Source organism: Protopterus annectens, chromosome 9.part0 (genome assembly GCF_019279795.1).
Source record: "Protopterus annectens isolate FY-2018-M chromosome 9.part0, PAN1.0, whole genome shotgun sequence".
Lineage (NCBI taxonomy): Eukaryota > Metazoa > Chordata > Ceratodontiformes > Protopteridae > Protopterus > Protopterus annectens.
In genome coordinates, this window is record NC_056743.1 from 151,446,475 (window position 1) to 151,459,956 (window position 13,482).

Consider the following 13,482-nt stretch of genomic DNA (forward strand, 5'->3'; position numbering starts at 1 on the left):
CCTGAGCTTTATTACTATTCCGTATGAATGTAACCTGTGCTTTATTACTATTCCGTATGAATGTAACCTGAGTTTTATTACTATTCCGTATGAATGTAACCTGAGTTTTATTACTATTCCGTATGAATGTAACCTGAGTTTTATTACTATTCCGTATGCATGTAACCTGAGCTTTATTACTATTCCGTATGCATGTAACCTGAGCTTTGTTACTATTCCGTATGCATGTAACCTGAGTTTTATTACTATTCCGTATGAATGTAACCTGAGTTTTATTACTATTCCGTATGAATGTAACCTGAGTTTTATTACTATTCCGTATGAATGTAACCTGAGTTTTATTACTATTCCGTATGAATGTAACCTGAGCTTTATTACTATTCTGTATGAATGTAACCTGAGCTTTATTACTATTCCGTATGAATGTAACCTGAGTTTTATTACTATTCCGTATGAATGTAACCTGAGTTTTATTACTATTCCGTATGAATGTAACCTGAGTTTTATTACTATTCCGTATGAATGTAACCTGAGCTTTATTACTATTCTGTATGAATGTAACCTGTGCTTTATTACTATTCCGTATGAATGTAACCTGAGTTTTATTACTATTCCGTATGAATGTAACCTGAGCTTTATTACTATTCTCCTTATCAGAATTGATTATATGTATTTCTGAAGATTTTCTCCTCGAGTCTCCACTGAAAATGGACCAAAACCCAGTTGGACTAACCCGGTAAACAAATGTCAATAAATAAATAAATAATTTATGACTGCGAGGTAAGGGTGGCAAACTCTATAAACATTGGGCATATAATGTGTGGAGTATTGCTTTTTAGTCTACCTCCCATCTTTGTCTTTCACTTTTAATAAACAATAGTCGTGCTAGGTTGTTCAAGTTAGATAATCTTCAGAAACACATTTTATAAGCAAGATGCTTATTTTATTTATTCAATTGTATGATAGAAAAAATTGCTCACTCACAATGACAAAAGTATATATTAGTATACTGAGTGAGCTCATAACAAAATGAAGAAAGCATTCTTTATGTTGCTATTTATTTTCAGTCACTATATGCAAATTTGTCTGACACAATAACAAACATACTTCCTCAAGGCTTAGCTATCTTATTGTTCACAGAGCTGACCGACAATTGTTTTGTAGTCATCATGCAATACAGCTAACACTCCTCAAGGATTAGCTACTGTGTCATTTGTTACTTATTTTCAAATAATAAAAATATAGATCACAGAGCTGACAAAACATAACAATACAATACTAATGATCATATTGATAACATAAAAAAGACAGAATGGAAGTTTAAGGGGTTTACTTTCATCAACCCATTTTTCCCTGTAAGCTATTAAACTTCATTGACAAAAACAGTGGGCTCTTTAATCAGTTATTTAGTTAACTATAAGCATATACTAAACTTACAAAATGGCAACCACCAAGAAGTACATCCAATTCACCTGAGCAGTAGCAAGAGTATTTGGGTTTCCCTTGGTTAAAAGATCATTATCATTAACTCCCAACATACAGTTACGGTTCTCCACTTTATCATCTGAGTTGATTTTGAAGATAACTGGGAGTTACTCTGTTTACATAAAAAGGTAGACTATTCTGGAGAAATTTAATAAGATGAGTAAGGAAACAAGTTCATCAGCAGGTGGTGTTAATAATACAATGAAGATTAAGGTCTTTAGAATATGTATTAGTAAAATTATTGGTTTTATGAAGGTGAAAAAGATTGAAAATATAAAGATTTTCCATTGCAAATTAATCTAAACAGAGATCTCCCTTCATCAGTCTATATATCATCAATCACAGGGGAAGGGCTTTTAACCTTTTAGGGTAGCTTAGGTTGAGCAGGGTGCTTAGGTAGGGACTTCCTAAAGAAAGCACAGTGTTCCAAGATAAGTTTGAACCCAGGTACCCTGTTCTGAGGGTGGGAGGGCAGCAATGTGACAAAGCTAGAAAGTGATGGCTTTGATACATTTTTCTGGTGTACTGTGTCAGCCAATGACTGAACTACAAAGCATTAGTCTGATTTAGTCCATGATGGAAGATACAAGTTTCAAAAAGGAATCTGACAATTGCACTCAGGTTGCAGCCATTTGCATACTTAAGAAGACAAAGTCCCTTGACATTACATTTCACTTCAGAGAAGTAGTTGCTAAAGAGGATGAGCCTATGATCAAGACCTGTGGAGTAAATGCTACTCACATTCCTGTGACTAAAAGAGGTATCAATTACATTCAGTGTGTGTGGTATGAATAATCCAGTTTGTAACTACAGGTCAACATAAGAGGTCAGTATTTAGTTAGCAGAGTTTATCTATGATACGTAGGAGGGAAACATCATTTTATCGTACTTAAAAGCATGTCATTTTGTGGGAAAGCAACATCACTAGTAATGGATCTCAGATAATAGCAGCACTAAGAGAGACAGAGAGAAACTGAGCCTGTTACTATGAAAGCAACATCAGTAAAGCAGAATCTTAGATATCAGAAACACTTACAAAGAATTACTGAGCCTATCAGAGACTAAGAAAGAGCTTGCAGAGAGAGAGAGATAGACAGAGATCAATAGCTTGACCAAGAATTCAAGAATATGACAGGTTCACGTGGTGTTACTAAAACATACAGGCTTTCATCATCTCCATGAAGTACAGGGATGAGGCCCTGAATTTGATTAAGATGATATGAGCTGATTAGTGGCCCAGGCCTTTGAGGACTGACAAAAGGGTAAGATGAGTGACGAGGCCTTAACTGCTAACCTCTTCCAAGGGGAAGAGTGTAGAGGTCTGTACAGGGATGAATCCAATCACAAGCTCTGGTGGTGATATCATGGCCATGCAGAAGGAAAATACCTACTAGTTAAGTGAGTGGGCACCTGAGAGATATGTTTCCATGTTGGAAGAGGTGGATATCTCATGTTTCCATTATATACCCAACATGCCAGAGAATGTTAGGACATACAAGAAAAAGCCCTCACTAGTGTGAATGATGCTGTGACTGGCTAGGTTCTTATCTCCTCACTGTCTTCTCTGAAAATGTAAAAGTGGTAACTGATGTATCAAAGAGGAAGTAGCTTCATGATTTCAGTTGATTAGTCCCAAATAACCAAAATATATTGAAATTCATTGCTAGATTTTGTTGAAATATGTTTCTGAGCTGCTATTTATGTGTTTATTAATTATATCACAAGAAAACATCAGTCATACAAGTTGCTATAAATGATGGTTGTATCTGTCTGTGTATAGTTTTTATGTTATAATAAGCAGAAAGGTTAAAATGCAGTATGATTTGTGCAAAAAAAAAATGAAAGAGCTTTTTGGTAAGACTTTCGTCAGGTGGCAAAACAGTTTTATAACGTTGCTCTAACTGGAGCTTCACATTGTCTGGAACTAAAATGAGCAAAACCATCTTTTTGTTGTTGTTGCCTGGAGAAGAGAACAGCAGCAAAAAACGCTCAGACAGGCTTGACAAGTTTAGGTCGCGTGGCTTCGGTAGAAATGCTGGGAATTCAAGTTTAGTTCTAATTACAGGTGTCTTCTGTGTTTTTATTTATCTGCTATATAAATGTGTTTTAATGAAAGTTGCACAACCATGGTACTGACAAATAAAAATATTCAAAGGTTGTACTAAAACTGCTAACTAAACTATAGCTAGACTTATAGCAGCCCAATGAAACAGTCATTGTGAATAAGATTGTATTTGTATCTTTTTACAGTGCATTAAGGATATATTTTCTGAGGGATCTAACTTCATTGCTTGTACCTGGTGAAAGGGTATTGTACATATTTGTGCCCTCACTCCACGCACATTTGGAGTGCAATGGTTTTGGCCCTCCGCTATGAATTTTAATGCCTCCTGCTACACTGCTATGATTTTGAAAGCTGAGAGTTTGAAAGGTATGCTTGAATGGCAGACAGAGATTAAATATTCATATCCGTAAGTATAAATGTGGAACTTTGTAAGACCCCAAATGAGATATGTTCCTCGTAATGAGGTACACTTGAGAGGTATGTATGGAAGTTAGCACAGAAGATTTAGGCTCTGAGTTGTTAATGAGTTGTTTACTGCTGCCATAGCTACAGCGTTGAATTCCTTGTACTTTCATTTTCTACCATGTGACTCCAAGTACGTTAACCAGGCAGTTGTCCCTGGTTGCCCCAGAAAAGAGACAGTTGTGTTCTGTAGGTTTACCTGGTTAACAAATCAATAAAATTAAATTAAAATAAATACAATCTTATTCACGATGACTGTTATATATACTCAGAAAAAATGTATAACATTGTTCAGGAGACATCTGCTTTTATCCATAATTGTTTTGTTAGAAATATTACTATTTTATATTTTAAATAGTTAAAAAATGTTGTCCATATTTGCCATTATTACTATTTTACCCACTGCCGAGACATAAAACTGGTAAATCTATATTTCACAAACAACTGAACTATTTCCACTTAGAAACAGAATGATGTCATTAGTTTTCCAGGCTGAAAAGGTTATCTTTTAATATTTTATTAAACAAGAAATTTAATTGCACATCAAGGCATTAATATAAATATTAACAGATATACTAGGTATACTATTAGCTTCACTGTCTTCTCTGCACTGCTAAAAAATCTTCTGCTGTGATTATGATAGCTCTGTCATCAGAAAATTCCTCAGCATACTATTGGTGACACATACATAAAATAAAATGAAATAAAAACAAAAGATTAGGCATCATAACATTCATCTAGAAACTGCAAATGAGCTCATCAACAGATAGCAAATGTTCAAAGAAGTTCAGTTTATTTCTTAAAGAGCTTAAACAGTTATAAATTGCTTCAAACTTCACTTTAGTATTCATGTAAGTAGGCACTCTCCGGCCTTCTTACCCATTCTTATGAGATCTCTTTTACTTCTGCATTTCATTACAAAATCGCTGCATGTATAATCTATTTTATTTTCTACAAAACACATACTTTCTTTCAAACAATAATAAAATCAATATTCCAACAGACTTTTGTTCTTCAACTATGCAAATAGTTATTTCTGATGGTTAAGAAAAGCCATATTTTACATAAAGCTGTTCAATTTCTCAATAAAACGTCTCCAAATGATTTTGAATGAGTTCACATTCAGGTTAAAATCACACACAGAATAGTCTGTTTGAAGCTCACTCATCAATAATGTTGTTGAAAGGAAGATGCAAAAGACCTTTCAGAAACACCATTTCTTCATCATACAATAAATCTGATTATTTTTATGTTTATTCAACACTCCGACCCTGCATGCACTTTCAAGTGTTCAGTACCAATTTTGTGACATGAGGGTCTAGATGATCTTATTAGGTGATTCTAAAAAATCAGACTGTCTTTACATTTTCTGTAGTATGCATTACCATATAACTATGCAGTATGATTATATTAACCTCAGGAAATGTCTCACTGCTCAACTATGGTAAGTCTTGGTTGTTGAATGCATATGAACTTACAACCTTCTGAGTAAGGCTAAGGCATATACATTCACCTAATGTTACCAATATGCCCTAAATTATGGCTGAAATGCATCCAAGAAGGATCATTTAATTTACTCATTTAAGCAACTAGATAAATAAATACAAATAAAAATCCAGGAATTTGTCCCTGTTTCCTATCAGGTTCTAAAATGATCAGTAGGAGTCCACCTAAGATTATACTATGTGTGATTTGACATCACAAGTAAGGAGAGGTGGCCATCAGCACTCATTCCTTCCTACCTCACTTAAAATGTTTAGCACACAAGCTACCACTGCATCCTGGGTTATCAGTAGTGAAAGTGGTAACACTACTCTTGTGGAAAAAGGCTGGACTTCTAACCTGGTTCTAATGGAATTCTGTACAGAAACAGGTATTATTTTCATCTGAAATCAGTCTGAATGCCTAACACATTGTAGGATGACACAGTTTATCCAGCATTTATAAAATGGACAAGGAGCATTTGCAAGGACTCATCAACAGCACAGTTCTAATTGTTCAGCTGCTGCTGCACAAAAAGCCATAAAATTAATCAGACGTACATTAGGCATTAAATGACTGTTTGTGCAAGGCACATCATAATTAAACACGTTAATGGGAGAATTAGCACTAGGATTTTATGTGGCTTTTGCTGTGCTAAAGTAGGATGCGTGACTAATGTGATGGACATCATGGTTTAAAACAGGCTAGTACAGCTCAGGCATACAATGTAGTGTCACTCATTCAGAAAAAGAAAAACAACATGGCAGCCATGAAGAAGGATACTGTGGATATGCATAACAAAGTGCCAGTCCTGTTTGTCATATAAATGGGAAGCAACTGGGGTATATAAGAAAGTAGGAAACTGGAGAGCAGCAAGCAGATGGAAGCACAGAAGGATAACCGTAAACTATGAAGGGTCCGGGGAAACGTAATATTTTTCATTGCAAGGAAACAGTCCATTTTGTAAGATTTAGATAAGAAAGGTAGGTGCTGAAGGTAGTGTGAGATTGGTATGGATAAGATAAAAGGAGAAGGGCAGGTAACGGGCAAATAGGGAAATAAAGAACACAGATTATGACAGACAAGGGTGATATTCACTTAATGTGGTGAAGGAAATCGATGGAGTAAAATATACAGATGGGGAAATGTGGCAATAGGAGGAGTGTTCAGCAATAAAAAATGAATGAGGAGACACACATACAGAAAGGAAACCATCAGGATGTTAACAGGGGAGGGTCTTGCCATGGCTGGCTGTAGGCAGGCTAGATGGGTTGGACCTGCTGCTCACACAATTACACAAGCCATGCTAAAATGAGCAACACATTTCAGAGGTGAATATCCAATTGCCAGTCCACCTCTTTAGCTGCCACCCTCCTCCATAAATTACCTATAGAAACTGGGGAGATCAGTCTGGTCTATTTTTAAAAGTGCAGGCCTTGCCTAACTGACTTTACTACACTCCTGAGAAACAGACACAGAGGGAACCAGTGACCTTCTTCATGTTACCTTTAGGTGTTGAGAACTGAGAAGCAGATCTGATTGCCACTGATGGCAAAACACCTGAGGTGATAACCAGCACAGCCAGCAGAGCCTGAGCCTCACTTAATCCTCTTCCACAAATGTACCTGCGAAAGGATAACAGAATGGGGGAAATAAACGCACACATATGCTACAAATACAGTCACAGTTTTACAGTGGACATAAACTGACATCATATGCTTCTCACTATTTCTGTGACATAGAACCGTACTGTGATATTGTCCCTGCTCCATTGGAGAATGAATTGCACAGTCTTTTAACTATACATATACAACAGCTAAGGCAGTAGAAGTCAGTAGTACAGGAGAAAAAAAAAAAGCTTATGGTACATTAAAGGTTTTCTTTCCTGTCTCCCACTGATGGAATAGGTCAGGGTGGTGCCAGTTTAGCTCATCATACTAATTCTGACACAACTCACTTGAATGGCTGATGACAGTGTCATGCTTTACCATTCCAGCAAATTCATGATAGGCATCCACCTTCCACAGTATGTCATGATATTACTCTTGACAGATGCTCATCAATACAGGAAGTGCCCTCCATGGCACACCATGCTAGAACCATGCATTGCTCAAGGCCAGACATAGCCAGGGACACTCACTGAAGTCCACTCAAGGAGTAAAACAGTAGCCTGTGCACCTGGATGCATGATTGTGGATTACATGCTGTAAAACGAGTGCTGTACCATGGCTCTGGACATAGCCATAGCACTGCAACACAGCACTAATGTCTTTCACATTGTTTATGCATGAGCATACAAGTCACATGCTTTATTCACACTGTGATGCTTATGACCAGCAGTCACATTTTTAGATTAATTAATGTACAAGTCCATATATTTACAAACTGTGACAGAACCAGCATCATTAGTACAGCCATCCTGCTAACTGGTTCCTAGAAGCATGATATGACCCTCTCATGGATTACATTAAGGGCAAACTACAGGAGTGTGAGCACCACACCTGACAAGCCATACTGTCTATTATTCCTGATAAACATGAATGCCAATAATCTTGTCAATGCATATGAATAAGTGACTGTGAGGATGTGGCCTTAGCGGGATATAGCAGGCTTTAAACCAAGGAAGGTCCACTGCCAAAAATTGGATAATGCCTGCAACCAGGGGTAGCAGACTATGTGCCCATGGGTGGCAGTGATGCCATTTCATCTGTCTAATTTGACTTTTGATGGTCTGTGGCTGACTACCCCACATCTTGACCCTGCCATGGCCTTTGGAAGGACAGGTGGCAGTGTCACTGTGTCTCTTGGAGATACAAATGGAGGTAAAATCTGCCACCAGTAAACCTAGCTGCACTGTATGCTCACTATACCTACACATCATGTCCCTATGCAGCTGCACTGTGTGCTCACTATATCTATACTTCAAGTCACTGTGTAACTGCACTGTGTGGTCAGTATACCTACACCTCAAGTCACTGTGTAGCTGCACTGTGTGGTCAGTATACCTATACTTCAAGTCACTGTGTAGCTGCACTGTGTGGTCACTATACCTGTACTTCATATTACTGTGTAGCTGCATTTTATGCTCACTATACCTATACTTAATGTCACTATGTAGTTAGTGCACATCATTCCACATGCCCAGGAGCACACTTACCATCTCCACAATGTTGTGGATATTAGCCATTTATGCCTGGATCAATGGCCTGTGCATTCCCTGCTTAATGCCAGGTTTTGTTGCCATATCAAAGATGGTCCTGGACTCATGGTTATGCTAATTCTCCTTACATCGGTCTCCTGTGGTGGATATGGCATATCAAATCCAATGCACATTTATTTCAGATGTGTGTGCTAGGAACACAGGTAGAGTGTGTGAGGGACTATCGCTCATGAGATGTCCACTATGCCACAGTTAGACCATGTGGTCTGCCTGTAGTTCTATAGAAACCACTGTAAAGATGGCTGTTGGTGATGCCTCCCCCTGTATGGCTGTAGGCTGTGCCACTGTGTTGTTGGTCCATACCACTTGCATGTTGCTGCCATCAACAACCACAACTGCCCTTCTGACATCAGACCTATGTTTAGTTGTTGTGCTAGAACCTCCACCACTGGAATTTGTGAATACAGGACACACATGACAGCACTGTCTCCCCACATACATATGCCACTGCACCCCCCTCTGGCATGCATATTACTACACATTAAAACATAGCTATAGAATATTTTGACAGACATGTAGATAGCTGCTGATGCTGTTGCATACCAGAGATACATGGAAGGATAAATATGCTGAATGACCTTGAGCAATTCTCACCATTCAGTGCAGTGTGCTATACAGTACAGTAATGGACATTACTAAACTCTTGCTTTCCATACTATCACATGCTGTGTTGGTGCCATCGTAACTCCTACATCCAAACCACCCCAAGTTATGACAGGCTGCTCTCCTTGGGTAACAGAGTGAGACCATTATCTCCTTCACTGTAGTGAGCTGTTAAAATAATGGCAACTAACCTCTTCTGGTAGACCTACCCTTCACATTGTCACATGACTTTTCCTTTCTATAGACTGTCATATAATGAACTCATTATCAGACCTCTTGAATAGACCTCATTATGGCTACTCACAGTATTAACATTCTGCAACATTCCCTACTAAGTCTGGTCCCAATAATGCCGGTTTGTGGCAGTTTTGTCCAAGAAGTATGTACCGTGTGTGTGTGGAGGGCCTGCAGTAGCAGTTTATTGTTTTGTTCAGTGAAGTTTACTAAGTGTTGCCTCCCTAATGCTAATGCATGAACACCTGTGGGTAAAATATGACAGTCACTGGGGGTCTACAATATGTACTGTAGTGCCCATATCTGTGGCCACAGCCGACACCATTAATGCTTTTCATTATCAGTTGCAATTTGTGTTATACACAAACTTGCCAATTTACATAGTGCAGCTATGGTCACCACCTCCACTGCCATTTTAAGCACTTGATTATCAGCTGCTGTCACTTCTGTGTACGATCTCTACCCCTTTTACCTACTGTAGGAATGCCTCAGCATATGGTGCTGGAACCCAGCTCCCTTACAGCATAATTTTCAGGAGATGCCCATGGTACATGGTTGTTGAGCCACAGGCAGATGGCACAGTGCCATACCAGTGTCATGGGTTTACAGTTACTCTTACACCATGCTATCTGCCCCACTGTCACTGACATCCACCCCAGGGTCTGTGATTTTTCCTGTGGTACCTTATCAGGCAGTATTCCTCCCATAATTCTGTGAAGCTTTACGTCTACAAACTATTTATTGAAATTCCTCTGTTCCACTTCCCTATGGAAATGAGTGGTGTTGCACAGAACGGCAACAATGCTAAGCCAATACTGCATTAGAGGTTATGGTTGGCTGATCATGCACCCCCAGCATTTTGCACCAGGGACAGTTGCCCTTCTTACTCCGCCTTAGCTACATTACTGAATAATATTCTTAGATATAATAAAGTACACTGGGAAATGGTAACGACATCAACTTGTGTTGTGTTAAATTCATTTTTTTCAATATGGAGCAGGCATTGTTTTTTATTTTTATGCATTGTGTTTATCTGGCAATACTTCGCTCTTTTGTATATTCATTCTTGTTGAAGGTGATAACTGAGGAAAGAATACCATATTATGGGTCTAGACTTTGTTTTCTGCTGTATACCTGCATGCTATCTCCCCGATGATACATGAGCAATGGTTATTGACAGATAGGATATCTTAGGATTACATCACCAACTTACAAAAACTGTAAGATTTCTTCATTGCATAGTATCACCTTGTTAGAGCATATCTGTGCCTGACACGCAGAACATTAATTGACTGTTTGAAGCCTCTTGCTTAGAATAACACCCTTCCAGTGGCCTGAATACACAAGGACTATGAGCTTTAGTAAAAAAATATCATCCATACCATGAAATTATTTAACTCCATATTTCAAAGAATCCCACAACTGTATAATAAACTCCCCCTCCTAATTAAACTCAGTCCATCAGTTTATATTTTTAAGAAAAAAAATAGATGAATACATGGGCAGCTGCAAGATCCAACATGGGATCTAGGAATGAAGCTCCTGAATAGCCACTAGGCCCTGCGATTGGTCAAACTATGAACTTATGAACCTATCAACTTTTGCTTAGCTTTAGGAAAGGTAATTTTGCCAACGCTGGTCAGATTCTCTCCCTCTTCCTTGTCTTTATGACAGAATCTCAGGCACCAGGTCTGCTACTCAAAACCAACTTGTCAGCATCACAGACAGACTCCTTGTCCCAAACCAACAACCCAGCAGCAGGACTCGGACCATCACTGTCTTTGAATTCTAGACCAAACTAGTTTTCCAACTGAATTTTATGACCACTGGTTAGAAAGTTAATACAAAACAGAAAAGACACATAACATAACTTCCTCATCTGCTGCACTCCTTAAGTTATAGACAACTGATCATAACACTCAGAACTTATATGGTAGTTCTCTGCATGCAGAAATAGTTGTCAGCTTGTTGAAATTACTGAACAAGAAGTGTCACATGACTATAATAATATAAAGTTCCAGAACAGACTGATGAGCATAAGAAAGCCAAAGACACTCACAAACTGCAGGCCTTGGTAACGAGCAATGGGGAAGTCCTTCACCACATAGGTTGGAGAGTATACACAAGGTGGGAGGACATCCAAGACATGAGCAGGGTCAATCATTGGAGCTGCCAAGAGAAAAAAAAAAAAGGAAAAAAAAATTATGAACTTGCTAACTAAGTATAATCTTTAAGAAAGTATTCCTGCCTGTGTAATGATCATGCACTACATTATAACCTATAGCACAGCTAGAGATACCTACCCTCAATGCATTTCTGTTTCGTTTACTTGTGTTACCTGCCTGCTGAACAAATCCAACCATAATTAAGGAAGTATAGCAATCTACACACTCAAACTGATTTTGCAAACCTTGAAAATAAACAACAAACAGTGATGCCAATTATGAGAACACAAACAAAAAAATCTGTTTAGAGTATATATTTCCCCCTGGCTAAAATGCTTTGGCACAGCAAAAGATTCCTGCCAATCTGTTGCAAGCATGCCACACAAGCAACATCAGATAACTGCCCTCTGTAATCTAAGTAATCTCACCTATTAAACTTAAATTACCTAAAAACTATGCACAAGATTCTCAAGAAGCCCACCACTGTCAAAATAATCTTTAGTAGATAAATATACCCCCACTAGAAATCTCAGATTGCAGTCTCTAAATTTTCTTCAAATTCACAAATCTAACAATCAACAAAGTGACAACCTATATATGAATTGTACTTTTCAATATTCATAAAAAAATCTAAAAACCTACCTTGCCTCATGCTGGATGTTGCTTTGTACTTGATGTCTACATCCTCCCTTATCTAAATCTCCTACCTATTACAATGAAGTGATTCAATTAATCCATCATTTATTTATGTATTTATTTATTTATTTATTTATTTATATTTCTATCATATATTTCTTTTCCTCTTTCCCCTTTATCATTATTTTATCCACTAAACATCTCTTACTTCTGCCCCCCCACACTTATCCTCATTTTCCCTTTGTCCCACTTCCCCTCACTTCTTCTCTCCTGATCATTCCTCTCAACTTCTTAGAGCAAGAAATCTGGGCAAACCATAAATAATAGGGGATAAAGAACCAAAAATAGGAACATTTTTAAATATTGCACTTACAAACAGAGAAAGTTGACAGAATAACAGGTTTTGCATTGAAATGTATTTTCTGAAGGGTATGGAGTCTAAAACTCAAATGTGTGTCATTATTTTCTGACTTCAATTCTCAATGCTTTGCCAGTGATTTGGCAGAAAATCAAAATTTTATGAGGAATACACTAAAAATATGGTACAAAAATCTGGACATGCTGTGAAAATCTGTACAGTTGAGAGGTATGGCTACCTATTTTTATGTCCACCTTCTCATACTGCCTTACACGTACCAACAATATTCCTACTCACTTTAGTCAGTCATTCTTACTCTGGTTGTCAGCTTTACTTATGGTCTACTGAGGCCTCTGAGGAAAATGGGCTTGAGTCCTTTGGACTATCATGGTTAACAAATGTAAATAAATAAATGAATAATAGGTTCATAGATAGGTTCATAGATTAGTACTAAGCTAACTGCTCTTGCGAGCCATTTTAAGCTTAGCCAATTATCCCTTGTGAGACTCAAACCCTGCACTTTGTGTTTATAAGGCAAACACCTTAACCATTAGGCCACCCTCCCAACCCAATAAATAAATAAATATGCTCCACTTTTGGCTTCCTGATTCTATTCCATTGAAATGGACAGTGTAGTAATATATCAACTGTCGCTTTATTCTGGACAGTAAGCAGGTTTGCTCACTGTATTATTTTAAGTATAATAATTAGTCACTTCACCCTGGCATTGTGTTTACTTTGCTTGCAATCATTACTCTATCACAAATAAAAT

General features: G+C 37.8%; 1 protein-coding gene across 1 annotated transcript in view; it reads right to left on the bottom strand.

The window, feature by feature from the left end:
* Positions 1–13,482, bottom strand: part of B4GALNT4 (beta-1,4-N-acetyl-galactosaminyltransferase 4) — a 1,859,522-nt gene that overhangs the window by 650,904 nt on the left and 1,195,136 nt on the right. The window contains exon 10 of the mRNA XM_044082670.1: positions 11,611–11,720. Coding sequence (XP_043938605.1) covers positions 11,611–11,720 — 110 coding nt within the window. The remainder of the gene's footprint in view (positions 1–11,610; positions 11,721–13,482) is intronic.